The sequence below is a fragment of the Lampetra fluviatilis genome, chromosome 41 (assembly GCF_964198595.1).
Source record: "Lampetra fluviatilis chromosome 41, kcLamFluv1.1, whole genome shotgun sequence".
Lineage (NCBI taxonomy): Eukaryota > Metazoa > Chordata > Hyperoartia > Petromyzontiformes > Petromyzontidae > Lampetra > Lampetra fluviatilis.
Window position 1 is genome coordinate 777,534 of NC_136315.1, and position 22,093 is coordinate 799,626.

General features: G+C 53.6%; 1 protein-coding gene across 8 annotated transcripts in view; it reads left to right on the plus strand.

Moving 5' to 3' along the window:
* The window catches only part of LOC144946411 (transcription factor 7-like 2), a 168,839-nt gene that overhangs the window by 38,996 nt on the left and 107,750 nt on the right, over positions 1–22,093 (plus strand). For all 8 annotated transcript variants that reach the window (XM_078875220.1, XM_078875217.1, XM_078875218.1 and 5 more), the window contains exon 4: positions 12,996–13,094. In XM_078875220.1, coding sequence (XP_078731346.1) covers positions 12,996–13,094 — 99 coding nt within the window. The remainder of the gene's footprint in view (positions 1–12,995; positions 13,095–22,093) is intronic.

Below are 22,093 nucleotides of genomic sequence, written 5' to 3' on the forward strand. Positions count from 1 at the left end.
GTTTTTCCAAATTCTAAAAAAGTGTCTCCGTCTTAATTTGGTTACGGACCCCTAACCTCGGTCAAACGCGGTCGTCGTATTCACGATTTATCAAATCTCTGAGTTTAAAGCGGGCCAAGCGTTGGAGAAGAGTGGTTGGCGGGAGAGCTGGCCACCAGCCGAGGCGTTTAATTTGTTGATCGTAACGTCCCCAGCGCGCTCCGTGTTGACGAGCGTGCTCCGACTTTGCGAGCTTGGAAATCAAGATTCGGAACTCGAGGTTTGTTGGTAGAACGTAGGGCAACGTAAAAACGCCCCCCCCCACTCCCCCCACCGTGCCCCCCCCCCTAATGCAAGGGGAGGGGGGGTAAAACACAAAACGGAGCGTTTTGTTGAGCGAGCCGCCGTGCGTGTGTTTGGGCTTAAGGGATTCCCTCCTGCAGCCCCCCCGAGCCAATGGAGGGCACTTAGCGCGGAGTTTAATTTGTGTGTAATCGCAGAGGCTGGTTGTTTTCTTAATTTTCGCGTTTTTTATGAATGGCAATGACAGCCTCTGTGGGGTTTTACGCAGCCAGGCCAGCACGTGAATGGAATGGCTCGGGTTTTACAGGGTTGTTTTTTCCCACCGTCTTAATAGAGTGATCGTTTTGGCAAAATGAACGATAAGAAAACGCATGTTGCGTGTGTTTCGATGTGTATGGTTGAGTTTTTTTATTTCATCCAATTTTTTAAAATGTTTTTTAGGGCAATATAGAATATTTTTTGGATCATTTACATCATGTCACGTGCACCACCGTCGCTACCAACACTGCCACTGTCGGCACTGCCACCACCAAGATCACCACCTCCGCTTCTTACCACCACCACCTCGATCATTACCTCCACTACCTCCATCGTCATCTCCACCACCTCCACCACCTCCATCGCCAGCGCCATCACCAATGCTGCTCTTCACCTCTCAGACAACTCGGCTGCCGCCCCCTCTCCCTCCCCCCGCTGCTCGTCGTTGTGTGTGCGCGTGTGCGTGCGTGTGCATGCGTGTGCATGTGTGTGCATGCGTGTGCGCGAGCGCGAGCTCTGGGCCCCTGCAACAAAAAAAAACCCGCATCTCTCCGTAATCTCCCAGGACGTCTCTCGTTGCTTAATCTAAGCAGCAGACTGGCGCGCTGATCCGGGTCGCACGCTAGACAAAACAAAGCCGGGGTTTTGTGCCGAAGTGCGCGCTCTGCTTGCTTCGCCGTGGTGTGCTTGGAGTGGGGGGCGGGCGGGTAGGGAGTTGGGGGGGGCAGCAGTGGTTTTACCGGAGAGGGGGGTGCAAGTGGTGGGAGTGGGGGGGGGCAGAGGGGGGTGGTGGCCCGAGGAAATGTCCTGTTTTGTCGCTATCACATTGTGCACTTAATGCCAAAGTTAATAAAGGACAAATGTTTTGCACGCCCTTTGTTTTGAAATAGAATGCGGAGCGGAGTAGAATTAAATAAGTTATCGTGAAAATAAAAAAAATGACGTCCCGGCCAGCACCCGCCGGCCACTGCTGCGCGCACACACGCGGTGACCAGCAGAAAGAAAAAAAATTCCCGTTTCCTTTTATTGTTAAAATGTTCTCACACACAACTCGTGTGCTTCTTGCAGGACAATTCAACGTTTTGGAAGCGGTTTTTGTGTTATCGTTGGTACTACTTTTAAAGTTTTGACTCGTTTAACCTGGAACCTTTTGCACTTCTCGCGGAGTCAATTTCCTGATTTCAATTTTTTTGGGGGTGAAATTGCTCGGGCTCGACGATGCGGCCTTCCCAAGCCCGCAGAGAGCAAAAAATGCGTTTCTCCAGATACTCGACAAAATGTGAAGAACTGAACCAAACTAAAACAAAAAACAGTCCTCTCGTTCGGCTTGAGAAATGTGCAAGCGGCGTAAGGAAGTTGAGACCCCCCCCCCCATCTCATCGCCGACCCTGTTATTCGTCGCTTTTCTGCGCCCCCCTCCGCTATCGAATCTCGCTCCCCCAAGACCAGAAAACTCATTCCAACCCACTCCCCGCGCTGACCCTCTTGCCGAGGCGCCACGTGTGTACGGCGTTGAGGATTTGTGAATACGGAACCACTCATCGCGCTTGCTTAGCGGGGTAGTTTTTTTGGTTGTTGCACTCGTGAACTCTGGAAGGAATTCCCCCACCCCGTGTCTGTTTTTGAAAATGTACTGTTGGCAGTGATTACAAAACTGTTATTAACGAGACAGAATTGTCTTTATTTGTTTCTTAGTTAGGTGCCTTGGTTTACTGTTGCATCACACCCCTGCAAAATGGCTCCTCATACCACCTCCTCCTCTTCCGAGGTCAACCTCCCAGTCCGCCCACCTACCCACCCTCCCTCTTGAACTTGAAGTTCATCTCCCTGCTGTGGTGTGCGTCTGCTTGAGACAACAGCGCAGTTGAGTACTTTATAAATCCTGAATTGTAACTGATATTCCTGGGGCTCTTTAGCCACTAAACTTAATCCCAGTTACCCCATCATCAACATCGTCATCGAGTGAAAGCCACAAAGTTATGCGATTTATTCATGAAACAACAGCCACATCAAGGGGCTTTGTGGGCGGCTGCAGTGTCTGTGCAAGCACAAACATCTCGCCGCTGCTCATCGTCGTCATCATCGTTATCATTAACACCGCCCAATAACAGAAAATAACGAGCAGCAATTTTAACTTTCGAGGCAGCCCCCTCTGGCTTTGTGTACGTCTTCCGCGTTAAAGATTTGAGGACGGTGGAGGTGGCGGTGGGTGTCAAATGTTTCGCGACGTTTGCGATCGCCTAGCGACCAGAGAAGGTGGTTGTCCCACGATGGTGCTGTGCGCGACGACCGGGCCGCAGGGGCCACGCGTGCGGCCTCCGCTCTGCCCGCTCACAGAATAGTCTGCGAGCGAGGAGAGAGCGAGCGAGGAGAGAGCACCGTGCGGTTCTTTTGCAAGGACGGCACCAGCCAACGGCGTCTGAGGCTGCCGCCCGCCCGCCCCCACCCCGCCCCCACGCCCCCTCCCTCGCGCTGTTTTGTAGCCGAGGCTTTGATCTCCGGCCACGGCGGCAACATCAAAGGGCCGCGGCGAAGGGGGAGGCACTTGGCAGCCGCAGCAAAAGATCGGGGCGGCGGTGGGAGGTGGGGAGGCGAGGATGGGGGTGTGGGGCCATAGTTGGTCAGCAGCCCCGCGCCTCGCGAAGAAACGCTCGCAAGCGACGCGCTCGCAGTGCTGCCTGGGGCACCGGCTTTCGCGATCCAAATGAAATCAATACCGGCCGCCACCTTTTCTTTAGGGAAGGGGTAGGGCGGGAGGGGGGGTTCAAATAATAATATAAATGTTGTGGCCCTGCGGGTGTAAAGAACTCCGTTATCGGAACCGATTCCTGCGGTTGGCTACTTGAGGTGCGGAAGAAGTTGAACTTTCACCGCGTGTACGTATGTTGAACGTCTTTCGTGCACCGTACGTATTCGATTCCGTTTGGAATTGAGCCGAGGTCCGTCGGTATAGCGATTCGGGGTGGCCGGCTTAGGGGTGGAATGGAGTGATGGATGTTGGAGGTGGCTGGCAATTTGGGGGCAGGGGTTGGTGGGGGGGGGGCTTGGAGTGCGATGGTGGGGGGCGGTGGGGAAGCGACATCATTCTCCCATGGTGGCCTTGGCGGGAACTTCAAGCGGGGGGGGCGGGGGAGGGGGGGGGCGCCTTCGCTTGGAAGGGGATGTGAAGCTGGCACGGCCGTCGTAGCTGCCGTGAGAAGCATGCGGCGTGCGAGGTGCTGCGCTGGGGCCCGCACGAGCCTTGGCGCTAACGCCCGGGGGGGGGGGGGGGGGCGGCTGCTCGCTGACTGACGACAGCACAAATAAACCTCTGCGCGGCCCCGTGCGCACCAGCACAGGACCCGTGAAATTGACGGCGCCGGGTTGAAATTTGTAGCCATATTACTGTAAATAAAACGCAATTACCCAAATTGTGGCATTAGGCGCACGTTTAGCGGAGAGACGCACGCACGTTGACGTACCGTGATAGGAATTATGAGGAGCAACGGTAGGCACAGTGGTTGGCACGCGCACTCCATTGTTTTTAAACGTACATTGGTGGGCGTGTAAATGTCGTGTGTACGTTCACGTAGCGCACGCGCCCGCATTGCATGGGGCGGGTGAGAGCGATGGCACGGTTGTTGGCACGCAATCGGTGGGCCCCGCAAAAAGTCTGTCCGGTCGATCCTTGCCGACGACGATCAACGTCGGCGAGCGGGGGGGGGGGGGGCGCTTTACGAGCGCTGCTTTGCGAGCATCGTCGCGAAGTCCGCTCCCAACAACCGCGGACGACTCGCGCGGGCGACTCGCGCGGGCGACTCGCGCAGATGACTCGCGCGGGCGACTCGCGCGGGCGTTCGGAAAAAGCTTCATCCAGCGGTGGAATTGACACCGGCGCTGGATCGTTATTCTTGTCATTGTGGAAATTAAAAGTGCCAACCGAAGAGGTGGATTGGTGTAGTTGCACACTTTCTATTTTTCACTTTGTTACTTGTGGTTGTCTCGTCAACGGTTCCCTTTAATCGTGACCACAGCCCCCCCCCCTCCACCACCTCGACCCCCCCTCCTCAGGGCCCTCTTCCTGGGTTCCCTCCCTCTGTCTCAATCAGGTGGCTTCTGAAAAATCCTAAACATTTTTTATTTCTTTCTCCCCCCCCCCTCTCCCCCATCCTATTTGATGTGGCTTGCCGAAGAAATTTGGTAATACTACTGTAAATAAAAGCGCGGGTCTGACCCGTGAGCCCGCGGAGAGGTAGATCAAAGAGAGGGCGCTCTGCGGTTTAATTCATGCTGCCTTCCCCCCCCCCGCCCCCTCCCCCCTTGTGATGTGGCGACATGAAGAGCTCGCGTGTGAGAACTCCCTGAGCATGAGGAGCGGTCGCCCCCCCCCCCCCCCTTTGCCACACTTGTGTAAAGACGGATAAACTGTTATCCGAGAAAATTAGTGGGTTTATCCCTCACTCCAGGTACGGCCACGGCAATTGTTGAGTGTGATGAACGTGTGTGTGAAAGGGGGGGGGGGGCTGCGCTACGGAACCCCGAGACCCGTGTTCGATTCCCGCTCGCGGCCAACACCGGTGATGATTATCATCTAGACCGGTCCTGGGGCCCTTCCCCTAGGTCGTCTCGGCCTCAAATGAGTACCTGATGCGGTATGTAGACATTCGCACTGGGGAGACAAAGGTGTCCGAGCGTGGTGCTGGCGGCCGACCCCCGCCTGTGTCGTACCGGCCTGCATCAAGTGCTCGCTAACAGCACTTGCCCCAACAATTTGTTATGGCTGCAGGGGGGATCTTTGTCTTGTGTGTGTCGCGCGGTGGTTAGAACGCTGCGCCGTGAACCCAGTGACCCTAGTTAAATTTCCACTCGCAACCAAAATTACTGGTGGATTATTTTGAACTGGTTCTGGGTCTCCCCTAGCCCGACTGTGAATTCAATGAGCAGTGTGTAAACATGGGCACAACTTTTACCACACACGCAAAAAACAAGATCCCCCGCCCCCCAGGTAGCCGACACAGACTGCCGGGGGAAGTGCTGTTGGTGAGCACCTACGAGGACGTGCCGGCACACGAGGGGGCGGTGTGGCTGGGACCACGCCCACGTTGCCTTCGTCTTCCCAGTGTTGATGTTTACACACACACACACTTTAGTTGGAACTCATTTAAGGTTAAGTCGACGGAGGGGGGAGGCTTATGACCGGTTGAGATATTTGCCACTAATTTGAACAGTGGCTGTAAATAGAACCCACCTCACTATGGTCTTAGCGCAGTGCGCTAACCACTACGCCACCGCTCCTCAAGTATAGGTGCACACACACCCGAAGACCAATATCACCCGCATGCCCGTACAGCCTTTTTTGGACAAGTGGTGTGAGTTAGCACCACATACAAACATACCCGCACACACACATGCACACCCTGACCCATACACACAAAGAAAAAGATACCCCTATAGCCTTAGCAGGGCAAGTGCCGTTAGCAATCCCCTATTTAAGGGGGGGCGGGGAGAGTGGGGGGGCACGCACGGCGGTTGTGGCGAGTCCATGGCTCTGCGACCTTGTGCTCGGGCCCCTTTCTGTGCTGCCCCCCCCAGCCCCCACTGTCCATTTTCCCCCGCCTCTCCCGCGCCGGTACATTCTCTCACGCTCGGCTGCCTCTCCAAAGGCCCTTGAGAAGGGGGGGGGGGGGTGCTGTGTGCCCGCCCGCTCGCCCACCCGGCCGCCCGCCTGCCCGCTCGGGGAATGTGCTACTCGACTGACTCTCTCACCTGTTGACGAAAGTTCCCGCGGTTTGAGACGCTGAAGCCGAACGCGAATGCGGCGTCTGTACGCACGTGCACGTGTGTTTGTGTGTCCTTGTTTGTGTGCGGGGAAGGTTGGTGTAATGTCCCATGGTTCGAATCCAGCGGCTCCCTCGGTTATTTTTTGCGGGGGTGGGGGGTCTATGTATTAACCGTGAAAAATACAAGCCGTCTGGCTCACGTTGGACATGAAAGATCCCGTGGTGTCATTCGTAAGAGTGAAGCTCAATGTGTGTTGGCGTCATGGTAAATTTTTTGTTAAAAATGTGAGAAGTGACACCGCAGATTACTCAGAAATTATAGAGCAATCATCGCCGCCTCCTCCTGCAAAACTTGACAGGAACCTCATAAAAAGAGTCATGAGGCTTGGTGAGGCTTTTTCCTGAGTAAACTAGCATACCTATAAAATGGGTACCTGGTGCAGCATGTCGTCAACATCGTCTCTGGTGGGAGGCAAAGGCAGCCGGCTGTGGTGTTGGCCACCCACCCGCTTGTTCACAGCACTTGTCCCAGTGGTCTGTTCAAGGCTAGACGGGGGATCTTTGGCTGTCTCTTTTTTTTTATCTCGAGGTCATGCGCATGCATCACCGTGCGATGCATATTGATGTCCACCCCCAACCTCCGGTAGGTAGAGCCATCGGCATATGTATTGGGCTGTTGTGAGTACGGCGTGTTTGGGAACCTTTATGTTAATTCCATCTAAATCCCGCGTCACGATGGGGGATACGGGGGGCTTTGCAAAGAGCCCCCCCCCCGCCCCATTAACGTACCCGAAAACTACTCGTCGCTAATAATCAACAGATGACAGCCGTGCTTAACATGGTCTTGGACAATTTAATTAAACGGCGATACAAAAAAAAATTAGTACCAACATCGCGATTGGCTGAGCGATTCAGTGACTTTTCCCGAGGGGCCACGCCGTGCCCAGCAGCCCTATCGGATGAACCCCCCCACCCCCCCCCACGGCCGAATTTTTCACTCCCATCGTCATTTTCAATTCCCGCGTGTTTTGAGCCGCTCCAAAGAATTTCGGACGCCGAAACGAGAAACACATTTGTCTTAAGTGTTGTTTTAGGCTTGCTCCTCGCATGGGGGTGGAGGAAAGGGAGAATGGGGGGGGGAGATGCAGGGGGGGGGGAGATGCAGGGGGGGGGGATGTGCGGGGCTGCAGAGAGAGGGGGGTTGTGGGCGGCCGCTTGAGCTGGGGGTGGTGGGAGGGATTAAGAAAAAAATGTCCCCCCCTCTCGCTCTCTTAGCTTCTTTCTCTCCGAAAAGCGGTCTTGATGGAAAAAGTCAGATGGTGCCGGGGGGGGGGCCCGCGATCGCGGGGCAGCCCGCGTGCGTGCGTGCGCACGGCCACGCATTTCCTGCCGAGATTTTCGCCGCGGCAGTTGCTCGGCGTGCGGTGGGGCAGTGTGCTCGCGACAGAGGTGGCCATTGTGTGCCAAGGCCACGTGTGGACCCCCCATCTCCTTCTCACCCCGCTGAGCCCGTGCCGGCCATTCCGTGAGGTCGAGGCATCCGCGGGCCTCCCCTGGGCGCACCTGCCCGTCGGGCGCGTCACGGTGCCGGCGGGCGGTGCGGCGGGTGTCACCTGGCCCCATGGGGGAGGGGTGGCGGTGGAGGGCAGCCCTCAAACGCCGATGATGGTGAACGCCAATCCTGAGCTCGCGTAGCGCGCCACGTGAGCTCGCTCGCTCGCTCTCTGTGCGATAGGGGAGCTTGGAGGGGTTTTTTTTACCCCTGTGGAATATGTATGAAGATTAAAAGTGGTTGCCCGAAATGTGAGCCTCGCGTTGCAAAATGGGCCGTGTCGTATGAGGCTGCACCGCCTGACGGGACGTCAACGTTTGTATTGCCGCATCTCCCTGCCACTATCATGTGGAATTTGAACGACTGGCAAGGCACCTCCTATGGAGAGGAGCAAACCACTCGCTTGCTTGACCTTGTGAGACTTCCTGTTCAGAGCACGTTAAAATCAAGATGGTCTCGGAACGCTAAGTTGCTTCTAAGCAACTTGGCTCCATAAGCGGTGGTGCAGTGGTTCAGTGGTTGACTCACAAAATAAACCTGCTCACCTGGGTTTGATTCCCAGCCATGGCTAGCCCTCTCTTTCAACCTGCATGGACCAGCGTGGTGAAGTCAGGACAAACAAACTTCCACTGATGACACAACACGAGTACGTAGGCCTTCATCTGGCATTGGATTTACACGAAGCTCTCCGTTTTACGTTGAGGCATCTTGCTGCGCGTAACGCAAACGAGCGCCGGGTTGTTGACTCGTAACCGACCGCCGCTGCGCTCCCTCTGGCAGCTCGGCCCTGCGGGTGAGCACGCCACCCTGTCTCCCGTTGGCATCCTGGCAGCGCCAGGGCAGTGGCCGACCTTTAACGGGAGTCGCACCATCACGGTCACATGCCGAGCCGGTCACGTGTAGCCACGATAACGGCCGCCCGCCCAGGAGTAATGTTGGGCATGGCGATATCAGGAGAGCCCTCCAACATCGTGAAGGGCACTGTTGAGATGCAAGCAAAAAAAAACGCGGTTCACCAGTTTTTTTTACCACATTCTTACGGCTCGCTGCGGCTATACTCCCGAATTGCGTGGTCATCGTCTCACCGCGATGGAACCGGGCGATGGCTCGCCCCGACGTCTGGGCAGAGATGTTCCCCCCCCCTCACTGTCGCGTCTTTGTCGTGCGATTGCGAAGGGCCCCGACTTGATGCTTTACTCACTCTCCGTGAGTTCATGTTGCGACACGTTCTCGCTCCAACCTGCTCTCGTCTCTCTCTGTTTCCACGCGGTGTCTTTTTTTGTCGCCTCCATTTAAGTTCAGGGGCACGTGAGGTGGGACCGGCGGTGTTGCCGTGCAACTCGCACGGCCGCAGCCAGATCCATCACGGGATGATTTTGCCCCCCCCCCCCCCTCTTTTGTGCCATCGACATTATTTACCACTGTACTCTTCTGTCTGGTTTTGACTTGAATTTCAAAATGTTTTTTTGTGCAAATGTCACGGTGACATTACTGGGCTTGTTACGAGGCAAGTCCAGATTGTCATTTTGTGTTTCACCGTCCTAGTGCTGTCGATTCTGTGCAGGCTTTACACGGATTCCATTCAAACAAATCGAACAACTTGCCCGTGATATCTAGTGCCATATTATCAGCTTTTTTCTGCCGAGTGGCACGTTTATATTTTTCTGCCTATGAACAGTCAAATCCAAAACGTACGATGGCAATCCGCCGTACAAAACCCTCTTGGAGAGGGGCATAGAAGGGCCAAAGAGGGTGCTTAAGAGAGATTTCTTTGCATGTTTTACGGATTCGTCAATCACGCGAAACCATTCGGCACAATTTACCGATGCCACTCCTCCGCTAGTGGACTTGTTTCTTGAGAGCTGTTCAGTGTTTTTTTGACGCCTTCAGTGACCTTTTCTCCACCAAGAGCCTTGGGATCTTTACGAAAAAAAAAAATTCTGTAAGTGGTACAAAAAAACGGCTTAGGGTGGCACCCCCCACCTCTGCTCAGTCGCTTACCAGCACGTAGCGCCAATCCACACACTGCCAGATGGTTGGCTTAGGAAAGTTTTTATTTAACTTGTCGTACACATGTGCACAAGTTGTGCCAGCAGTTTATTCCGGCTACAGTTCTGTGTTGTGTTGCAAGCGTCGCCCACCACCAACAACAACGAGAGAACTGTAGACCGTATTATTTATGAATGGAATTGTTTTAGTTTTTTCAGTTACAAAAAAAAGGTTTGCAGCGTTCCTGATGGTGAAAATCGATTTAGCGGGAGTTTTGCGTGTTGTGGGGTGCGAGAGACCTTTGCACACTTCGGGTGTGGGGTTGGGGGGCTACATCGCGAGCCATCAGAAGCCACTTGGCAGCCGAATTATGGCAGAACAAAGCGGGCATATCGGCAGAAAATAGCACGAATTACGCCGCGTCATGCCAAATACATTTCTCGTCTTGACCCCCCTGGGCTGGGAAGTTGTGAACGGAGCGCCCCGCCCCTCGTGTTCTGTCGGTTCATCCTGGGGGGGTTTGTGTCGTCGCCTTCACAACCACGTTCTTGTTTCAAGGCTCAATTCTCTCTCCACCTTGTGTTTCTCCTTCACCCACGCACGCTCATAATATGAACCTTATGGCGGTACCCCGGCTCTCCCATCTTGTCCGTGATGCAGTCGTTTTTAGTCTGTTGATGTTTGGCGATGCGGAAATCGACTCGTCTCCACGAGCTTGTACACGATGCTGCACCACCACGGTGCGTACCGCAAGCATTCAGGGTCTCGGCGCAGTCGTCCTCGCTGCGTGTTGACATCGTGGAGTAGCACTGATGTTGGATTGATTGGTTAAGTACACCCCTGGAAAAAATAGTTTTCCAGAAATAAAATATTTCATTGCCTCGGCCATTTCGTGTTATTTGGTACCCAGGGGTAACCGCCATGAGGATCATATTTTCATATTTACAGTTTCCTAAGTTTCTGAGTGTCTGCCACAGAGATGGACTTGTCGGTAACCACCATACGTATAAACCAACATTTACGTGAGTACCAACATCTAGTTTTCCTGCATGCCGAGACGGGCATCGATCACTTTTTTTGGGGGGGGGGGGGAGGAGGAGGGGGTTGTGGGAAAACAAGTGGAGGCATCACGAGCGTTGAGCAGGGCTTCGCCGGAACAAACTTAACGAGCGGCGAGCAGCCGTGGTGGTGCAGTTGGTGAGCGGCGTTGAGCGCCGCGCGATCGTTTTGTCTGAAAAGAATGGAACCGCCCGCAGCGACTGGCGCAGTCAACACGTCCAGTGACACCATGGCCAATCGCTAATTGCAGCGAGACATTTCCCAGCAGCCGAAATAAGCCACTCGCCTGTGTCGCTACTCGGGTAAACCGTATGGTGGGGGTATTTCATTATCCGTTAAAAGTCTGTCGCTTTCTCTCGCGTTGGGGTTGGCACTGGCGCGGCTTTTCTTGTTGTAACAATTGATTAAAGCCGCTAATTGAGTGCCAGCCCGAAAAAAATGACATTTCTTGCGGTGGGGTGTTTAAGGTTGCATATTTTCACGCTCTCCCAAGACGTGCAATGCCTGCAGGAGTAGCTGCGTGTGTCGTCGTCGTCCCCCCCCCCCCCGGCTTGTACATACGTTGAACTTCTTTTGCACCGTACAAAGCCAACCATGCTTATCGAGCATGGGAAGAAAGTGTTTAATTTGAGGTGCTCGCTTGAGCCCTCTCATTAAGGGTCCTGTTGACTTTTTTAATAAGACTCTGCGGCCGCGTAATTTGTTCCAACGAGGCCCCCATTGTTGCCCCCCCCCCTCCCCGATAAGGACGGCAGAGGGCGGGGGGAGATCCCATTCTTCGTGACGCACAATGCACAATTAAGTGATTTAGGGCAGGGGCCAGGAGTGGGGTGGAAGGGGGGGAGGTGGAGGGGGGCGCGAGTGGCCCATTGAGCAGCGTCGGGGCTGAGGCCCCTCTCGGCAAGGGGTTTAGTGACCTGTAAACGGAGAGCGAAAGCCCCGGCGCTGGCCACAGGGTCATTCTGTCTCCTCCAATCTGCGTGCACAATGGCGCTCGCCCGTAATCTCTCGGAATAATTTTGCCCTGAATGGCCATTGTGGCCGTTTTTTTTTAGCCCCACCGACCCCCGCCCTGCCATTCAGAGATTCGATGTACCCTCAGCCCTCAGGTGTGCCCCTTAGGTTTTGTGCGCGTTGCCATTTGAGGGTTTGTGCTGGCGGTGGACGGTGGTGGTGGTGGCCGGGCGGGGGGGTAGAGTTTGAGTGCATGAGCTTGCTCCCGTGTGCGTGTGCCTACGTCTCGCAACATTTGCCGGGTTCGTTCGTAAAAGTGTCTTGCGTTCGGGTGGCCTGGCAAAAGTCCCAGTAAGAGGTTCGCATTTATTTATTAAGCTTCCCCAAACCCAAGTATTATTTATCTGTGGAGCGCGGGCCAACTGGAACACCTGGGGCCGTCTTGTAAACCCTTTAAGTGGCATCCGCAAACCAACGAGCCAATTGAGGGTTGGATCGAGAAGAAATGTTGGACGTCGATTTTATCGCTGGTGGGAGCTTGTGATTCAGCATTGCATAGAGAACGGCTGACACAACTAGCGTGTAGTGATGTAACTATGAACCATTGGTGCTGCTGCAGCTGTGGTTGCTGGTGATGTTTGAATACCAGTGGTTGGACGCTGCTGCTGCTGCTGTCTTGATGGCCGTGTTGGGTTAGTCGACGGCATTGCCTTTCAAACAACTCGCAAAACGTAGAATAAAGCTCTTGGCCTCTCAGCATTATGCAAAAAAATAAAAACACTCGGCAGTTCCTGAAGAAGTGCATTGTGGTCCTCTCTTCAGGAACAGCTGATGTATTTTTTTAATAATGCACAAGGGCCGAGTGCTTTGCGCCCACGTTTCTTCGTGTTGTTTGAAACTCGCGGTGTTCCGGCCTGCATTGTCTCTTTCGATGTATTTATTTTTTTCTCTCGATCATTCAGACTTGATAGTCCTAAACGGCGCAAAATGGTTCCCTTGTCTGTTCGCCAAACGCACGTCTGATTAGCGCGGTTTGCTACGTACGGTACGAAAGAAGTTCAACCTACACACATCTGCTGCATCACATGATGAAAGCGCTGTGCTCATTTGTGGCCGTTGTTTTTGTCGCCGTTTCCCCACAGTATCTGCCTCTCAAGTGGCCGCTCTTCGACATGCAAGCTCCTCTACCCGGCCGCAAAGCCGGGGACGACTCGCGCTCCCCTTCGCCGGCCTACCTCATCGTGAGCACTCGTTTCCCCTCCCTCCTCCTTGAACGCGTCGTCCCTCTCCTTGAGTTTCTCGTTCCACTTTGCTCTCCCGTCTCGGGCCACGCCCAACATGTGCGTATGTTTGTACGTTGAGCTTCTTTTCGCACCACCGTACGTAGCCCGAGCGTAGTCATCGGAGGCGCGGGCGAAGGACAACAAACTGAGCGCAAAAATTATGTTCGCGCATATGAATGTGTTGCGTATGACCGGCGCGGTCACGAACTTCGAAAGCGAAGATAATCTCGCAGCCGGCCCTGTTCCCTCCCCCCCCTCCTACCTCACCCTCAACCTCTCCTGGACTTTGTAACAGACGCGGTTCAAATTCCATTTTAGTTCGGTTGTAAACGCGCGTGTTGGCCACCCCCTCCATCCTACCTCTGCCCCCCCCCACCATCCCTTGACTACCTCCCCACGCGTACGCAGTGGCACATTCCACCACGGCCTCCGCACGCACCCTCGCACCTCCGCCGCTTTGGAACGGTCCACGCGAGGCCGGCGTGATGCGGCGGCGGCGTGGCTTAGAACACCCCCTGGTGACAGACTTGCGCCGAGTCGCGAAACGTCAACCCCACGGGTCGGCCCCCCCCCTGCACTTTATTGCTCCCTTGGAGTCCCGGGGGGGGGTCGCAAAATTGAGCAACAGCCATCGACCGCTGCACCTTGAGCCCTCTCCCCGACTTGATAAAACAAAGAGCAGCCAAACGCCCGCACGGCTGTCCCGCCCTAGAGGTACAGTAGTTTGCACAAAAAAAACGAAAGGTAGGGCGCTTTGTTTGCTGTTGTGGGAGGCGGCACAAAAGCCACGCGCGTTATCGCCCCGCGAGGTGAGATTGCGTTCGCTTTTGCCCCCCCCCCCATCCTCTTCCAGATACGAGGTGATGCCATGGTTAAAGTGTCAGTCCCATCGTCACAGTCCGCCGTGACGGCACATTGCGGCTGCGATGTCCGTTTGTTCCCCCCCTGCCCGCTCCCCCTCCCGCAACCGGCGGTTTACGAGTTTCTCCTGTTGACATTGTCACCCCCTAAGAGTTATTTCCATTGCACAATTTTTTCCGATAATTAAATCTCAATGGTTTCGTGGAATTTAAACGAATTGTAAGACTCAAGAAAATTCAACCCCCCCCCCAGGTATCACATCAAGGGTGACATAGATTAAACACGCGCGTGTTGTGCGCCAATGCTTGCCCTATCAAATGAGAATCATCAGCCACCTACCACCGTACTTCGCCAATCGCTTAACGATGCCCTGAAGGTTGCCACCGCTTTGCGCTCAGCTGCTCGCTGCCCCCGAACGACGGTTGCACAACACGGCGACGATTTGTGTGTGATGATGTTGATGAAATAGGTAAGTGAATCGCGCAAGTCGTAAATCTGATGTGTCTGTGCGTTCTCTGTGGCGAACGGCAGTGACACGGTGTTGCTGCTGTGCTTTTTATTATCTGCGCAAGTGAACGCGTGACGATCCACGATAATTATCGGCTTCATTGTTGAACGTGTACGGATGCTAACCCATTAATCGGCGTCAAGTAAAAAAATATTTAGATTCGCAGCGTAAATATTTATCTTCGCAGCGTAAATCAGCGTGGACAGTCTTTTGCCTCAGCCCGTGTTATCGCGGTGCATACGGTGAATCCACAAACTAAAAACTAAACAATTTTACCAGGTAAAGCCCCATTGGGCTGTTTAGCTCTTTTTCAGAAGCGATCTGGCCACAAATGATAGCTCAACGGAAGTGGCTTATCATGTGGAAATGTATACCAGTCAAATACTCTTAACACGTTTTTTTTTTTCAAATGGAGGGAAAAACCGGAGGACCTGGAGGAAAAAAAATTCTTGACCCACGGGGAGAACGCACAACTCTAAATATACAATAGGTGTCAGGGTCAGGATCGAACCCACGACCTCCTGCATATCATTCCAGGGAGTTAACATCTCGCCACCACGGCAATTAGTAGCGATTCAACAACTTCCACAATTGTAGGAAATGTTCGTGCTCTTAGTAAACGTGTGGAATTCAGTTTCATCAGAACCATGCCGCCGTTGTGTAATGCTCACAATCCAGAGGTCGCCGGTTCAAATTCCTTCTGTTAGCGGCGCGGCAGTTTTAAACCATGGAGCACTTTCTCTCAAAATCCTCTCCGACCCCGTTAACCGAGCATACAGTATAGATGGTTACATCTCAGTCGATCGTACTACGCTACCCTCTTGCAAATCGTCTGGCCGGCGTGGAAGAAGAGGCCAAGTCTCCCTCTTAGCGCGTGGTCCCTGTGGAGATCTGCCTTCTCGTGGAGAGGGCCCTTCCGTCAGCAAAGGCTGCGGACAGGCAATTGCAGGGCTGCACCTTTGCCTTGAAATTTTTTTACTTTACAACAGCAACAAATTCCCGTGAATAATTTAGGGAAAAAAAAGTCCCACGTGCGTGATGTGACTGCTTGTAGCGGCACTGTGCCGAAACGCACCGCGGCGTTTTTGAGCACGCTTGTCGTTATCCCAATGCGCCCACGAGGCATGCCAATCTGTACCGACCACTCTGTGTTTCAAGTGTCTTCTGTGTGTAAAGTTTCACTCTTTGGAGCTTTTCCAGCATTACATTAAATTATTTCGTATTTCTCACCCTCTCTTCTGCCTCCCCCACCCCGCACGCTCGCTTTAATTACGGCTCGCAGTTTCCACAAGCCTTAGTACGCCCTTAGCATGCACTGGGAACACTTTTGAGAGAAATATTCTCTGCACACGTGTGTGTGCGTGGGTGGGTGTGGGTGCGTTTCTCGGTCAAATGGAGAGCGCTGGTGCAGTGGTTAACGTGAACTGCACTACGAATCCGGCAACCCGAGTTTGATTCTCACTCGCGACCAGCATCGGCGGCGATTATCTGAACCGGTCTTGGGCCTCCCAACTCAGCTCAGCCTGGTGTTGGCCATTCACCCGCTCATGTGCCGCGTCGCCCTTCATCGGTGCTTGCCATCGCCACTTGCCCTTTACTGTTACTTGTGCATGTACGAGGGGAAGTGATGGTTACCCTGGGCCTTGAACTGCGGTTCAATCCCGGCCACCTGCATTAAATTTCCAATCATGCATAGCATCAGTGGAAATTGTCATCCGAACCTGGTTAACTCGGCTTAACATTGCACGTGGTTCGACACGTGAACACGCGGTCGGGCGAATGTGGCATTAACCACATCGCCCACGAGTTTTGCCATTTCAGGCTTTTAATAGGTGTTCGCAGACAGGCCTTTGTCCCAACAGCTGTCGTGAGCCAAAGTGCTTGCTGTAGCCAGAGTGCTTAGTGGTGGCACATGGGGCTGGTGCAAAAAAAAGACTGTGTGGTGAAACATTTGCAGTCCTGGGCCCTGCAAAGGGACATCTCGCCCCATCTTGCTTGCCTTGCGGTAAAACGTCATCCTAAAGGGCAGCATTATTAGCCCCTAGTTTAGAGACTCCTGTGGAGTTCTAGGAAGGAACAGGTCTCCTGGAGTCCGTCTCTGCCTGCCCTGCAGTGTGATGCCGAGTAATGCTGGACGGTCCCACATTTGCGATGCCGCAGCGCGATATCGCAAGGTCAACTCGACCCCATGAGGTCACATCTCTGCATGGTGGGACATTTCGCAGAGAGGATTGGCGAGAGTTTAGAAAAAACACTCATCTCCAGAACACAAACCTGGCCCCTTAAACCCCAAGAAAGCTACAAGTTCGCCATAGAGCAATGGGAAAGGGAGATTGGCTTGTAATGAGGCGTTGCAAAGTTACGAGATGAAGATTTGATAATGAAAACGTTTGATTTGCAAAAAAACTTACATCGAACTGGGCAGGGACATCACGCTCGGACACCGGATGACAGATGGGGGAAAAATTAACAAAGGAATGGAGAGGCCATTGGAGGGATGGAGAGAGAGAGAGGTGGGCAGAAAACGAGACGGTGAGACGAGGAAATGTCGAGTGGCGCTCGACAGGAGCTTGCAGGAGATCGTGCAGAGTGGGAGACTTTGAGGGGGATGCTTTTGCCCAGATGAGTTGGATGTCGACGGCAAAGAAATAACTAAAATACACACAGAAGGTATTTTCTATTTTGCTTTGTCGACACAGAAAAACAAAGATCCTCCCTCGTAGACTTATGGGGGGGAGGGGGGGGATCTGCTGTTTGCGAGCACCTATGAATGCTGACGCGCGCCATACAAGGTCAGCACCACGCCCCGGCCGCCTTTCTCCCAAGCGGACGATGCGTGTACACCGCACCGAGCACTCATTTGGGCCTTCCCTTATTTCGTGACCGCTTTGAACGGTGACGCCGATGTCGACCGTGCCGTTATGGCAATTGCACTTGGTGCCACCCAGTGTTGGCCGTGTGACCCCGCCCTCGCCACATGTCCGTGGCGCGATTAGCCCCACAATGACGCTCAGTGTCGCGCGGATTTCTTGAGCTTTTGAGCTTAAAGGGCGTGGGGGGGGGAGAAACTGAGAACCATATGAAGAAGGAGGAGGAGGAGAGAAAAAATATCTGGACACCCATTTCACCCAGGGACGACGTTCCAGTTGGTGCAGAAACGGTGCCGTCAACATCCACGGTGCCACCCTGCCGATGCGCGCCAATTAGAATGCCGGCACGGTGAGGAGTGCGGCGTTTGTTTTTCAGGGTCTTTGCACAATTGTAATATTTTTTTGATTTCAACGTTATGAACTGCTTCATCTACGTTTAATGTTTTTTGACATTGTGATGGTGAAGCCTCGACAATGCTAAGGCCTCTGTCTAGCAGCTCAGAAATGGCTGAAAAGAGGACCCATGGCTAAGTGGTATAAATAAGCAAGTTAGTAACAGCCGTGTTTCACATCACTGATGTACCGAGTACCACTGAGAAGCCGAGCCGCTGCCTGTGATAAGAGGAGTCTTTCAGAATTTGTGAATTCTTATGGGCCCACCAAGAGCACCGACCACTCCACAAAGAGAGCTCGCATGTCGCAAAGGTGTTAATTTGTCTCTTAATTCGGCTTAAGCTGCGAGTGCTAAAATGCCTTAAACATATCGGGCGACGGACGTGCATCGGTCAACTCTTTACGGCACATGAAGCAGCATTGTCTAAGAGTTCAGAGACTCTACAAGTATATTCTGTGGTGTCATCTTCAGGGGCCGCTCTTCCTGATGTGACATCCCCTCTGCTTGCCCGGTGGATTTCCTTAATGGCATTTCACTTCCTCCCCTTGTTTGAAATGACTCCGATAATAGCGCATTTGCGACGCAGCAGAGTAGCATTCAAAGTAGTTTTCTATAAAATACAAATCATACGTGTATATGCACGTGTAATTTATTACTTTTTTTACAAATGACCGTTTCGTGATATCCGCAAAGCCGTATATATAACTGGAGGTCACCGAGTGTGCGAACTCTGCTAAGCGTCGCCTTCGGACGGAAAGCCCTGTGGATGTTGTGTGCCACAGGAAGCTGGAAACGCAAGCGCGGCCTGGTTACCGTCCAGACAGCCGAGCGGAGACGGAGCGGCTCCTCGGATCGAGTCCTCGGATTGACCGTCCGAAAGCCGCGTGAACTATTAACGGGGCGGCGCTCGCCGGCGTGCGTTCTGCACCCCAGCGCGAATCTCTCGTAATGCGCGTCGTCGGTGTTAAAACAAAGCCGCCGCTGCCATGGCTGTCAGCTGATGGGACCTTTGGCAGTTGGCCGACTTGGCGCTAGATTTATCGGGAGACCTTGAATTAATCGAAGATTTGTGAGGAGTGCAGAGTTTTAACAATAACACTCGCTGGAAAATGAAAGTTTGAGGAGTGGGCGGATGAAAACAGAGTTGATCGAGCATCCGTGCCTCGCTGTGGCAGGCAGCAGCAGTAGGCAAGGCCCCATTATCTTGCTAATTGTTAGTAACCCCTTTTGTAATCGGGTGAGAGCGTTGCGTCGACAAGGGAGGGAGATTCGAGATGCGGTGGGAACGGAACCAGGAGGAGGATACCCTGGCCGGGGGCAGAGCGAGGGTGGCGACGCAGCCATCTCGCACTGCTTTTATAACACCCACGCGCGCCCTTACGCACACGCGCATTCTTACTCAAGAGCCGCATAGCTCGTGCAGGCCACGCGTTAATCACATTCAAAGTATGGTACTTTTTAAGTATTTCAAAAGCGCAGAGGAGGTCCTGGCAGGGATTGTATGCCAAAGGGTGGAAGTGGTGGCACGGTGGTTATCGCACGACGCGATGAACCTAGCGACCTGAGTTTGGATTTACGGCCGCAGATTACGTTGGTGGTGACCCGTACCTCATCCGGTCCCGGGGGCTTCTCCTGCAACCCTCACTGACCATACTTCACCAACACGGGAAGTATGGTCAAGCAACTGGCCTGACTCACGGGCACTTTGCGGGGAACAGTGGATTGGATGAAGGGGGGTGTCGATCAATTTGTATCAATAATCGCGAGTTGCGGTATTTGTAAATCGTGAACCGGGATGAGCTGCGGTTTAAAGCGACGCTAAAACTTTACCGCATGCAAAAGGTTTAGCTTTCTCAAAACACGCGGGGGGAAAAGGTGTTTCGGCCATCATCGACTCTGCCCCGGTTGGCTCAACAGTGCAAGTGCGGTCTCTGTGTGTGTCGTGTAGCGGTCAGCGCTACGCTGCGCTACGAACGTGGCGAGCCGGGTTCGATTCCCGCTCACGGCCAGCACCAGTGAGGATTATCTGAACCGGTCCTGAGCCTCTCCTAGGTCGACTTGGCTTCAAATGAGTACCTGGTGCATTGTGTCAACATCGCCACTGGGGGAGACAAAGGCGGCCGGGCGTGGTGCTGGCCACCCACCCCCTCGTGTGCCGTGCCGGCCTTCATAGGTGCTCCGCTAACAGCACTTGCCCCTACAGTCTGTTCAGACTATACGGGGGATCTTTGTCTTTGTGTGATATCCACGTTGGACACGCTCCCCTCTCTGCCACGCATCTCCTCAATCCCCCTCTGACACCCCCTCCGCCCCCCTTTGGGTTGGGTAAACAAAGGCAGTGGAGAGATTTTGCGAGGTTGGCGGATGATGTAAGATTTTAAATTAGCCACCCATTGTGGAAGGAGGTTACTTCTTAACTCTCTTTACTTGCCCCCCTCCCACACCTTTTTTGTTTACGTTTTTGAGTTTTTTCGTGACTTTATTTTAGTTATAGTTCTCAGCAACGCCGCTGCGGCTGGCGTGAGAGATGTTTTTGGCTAAATTGTTGGTGTTGTAAAGAAGGAGGCTCTTGCTTTACGCCGCTTTATATGGTCGATCTTTTACTGGGGCTCTCGCGGAACTAAAACAGAGCGTCGTTTAAAAATCTCGCAGTAAAAATTCTTGTTCGACTTCGGAATGAAAAAAACCAACCCCCCCCCCACGTCTTCACGAATGCGTTTCACGCTCAGTCCCCGACAGGAATGGTGGGTTCCAAACAACGCGACGTAAATCTCGCCTCGTCTCCCGCTCCCGACGTCACTCGCGACAGCTCGTGAAAACACCTTTTTCGCTAAGTGGTTGGCGATGGGCCGCCTCACCCGTAACAAACGCCGCTCGTCACAACGTGAATGACCGCCTCGTGCCGTGACCGCTCGGCACAAGGGGGGGGGGGTGGTGTGAGCGGCCGTTGCTTGCTCGGCTGCTGTCCCCCTTAATTTCCCCGTGTTGGAACCTGCTGTCTCCATTGAAGCGTTTCGCTCACTGACCTCGGTGGGCGCCCGCGAATTAATGGCACCATTGGTCACGCGGTCGAAATAAAAAAAAACTACTCACAAAATCGGCTTTCTTCAAAAGTTGCTGCGGTCGTGAAGTTGCCAGGCGCATGTGGGGGGGACTAGCTGAAAACGTTGGGCCTACGACTGGGCAGATCCACTATCCGGTTTGTAAAATGTTTTCTATTATAAGGCTGTAATAATGACGTGAGCGCTGCGTTATATTTGTGAGGCTATCGCTGCTTTTCAGGAGAAGCACGGCTATGGTGGGGGATTTGGCCGGGGAGGGGGGATGGTGCGAAAAGAGAAAATCGAAATGCACGATGACCCCAGGCTGGCAGTCGGTCGACTTGAGTACGACATTGCCCGTGCATGCTCGCTTGCTCGCTCGCTCCCACTCCCGAGGGAAGTGGGGGGGTGGAGGGGGGCTGCTCACAGGAAGGGATCTGTGTAATGTCCGCGCTGCGTTTAAGCGGCAGAGGGGAGGGAAAAAAAAGTTTGTTTAAAATTTCTGGCGAGCGATTGTGCCCCCACGGGGGTGGGGGGGGCGGCAGGGGGGATGCCAGAGCCCGACGTGGTTTGCGTGGAAGCAGGACTCCGCTGTTATCTGAGGACTCGCCCTCACTGCACTGCGAGCCCCGGGGCCGGCCGATATATGTTTTGTTATTCGCTTCACGGTGAACCGGCGATGCCGAACGTCCTACAGTGCGGACAGTTTGGCTCGTTCGTGCGCCCAAAATTGGAGCCGTGGAGATGATGTGGTCCCCCCCTCCCCCCACTGCTGTTTGCAAACCAGAGCACTGGGCAGTCACAGTCAGGCCTTGTAAAGAGGGCCCAGTATGGCTGAGAGTTTGTGACGATGCCACCTCACTGCATTTGTATGTATGTGTGTTGAACTTCTTTCGCACCGGACATAGCCGACCAGTGCTTATCGGAGGTGCGAGGGAAGGACAACACACTAATCACAAAAAGCAGTTCTGTAGAAATGAGTTTTCAATCTAGATTTAAACGTGCATAGCACAAGTGGCTTCGTAATAGCAGAAGGAAGAGCATTCCAGATGGCCGCAGAAGCACATGTGAAAGCGCGCGAGATGCGGTGACCGTCTTTGTTCGATGGCCAGCCAAAAGCCGCTGCTGTGAGGATGACCGGAGTTCACGTGATGATGGTTTATGCTCCTTGACGAGATCACCGAGGTGTTGTGGTTCATTTCTGGCGAGCACTTTGTGTGTAATGAGTGCGACCCTTATAAATGAAAACAACCTTAACAGTAATTTCAGAAAATTAACGTAAA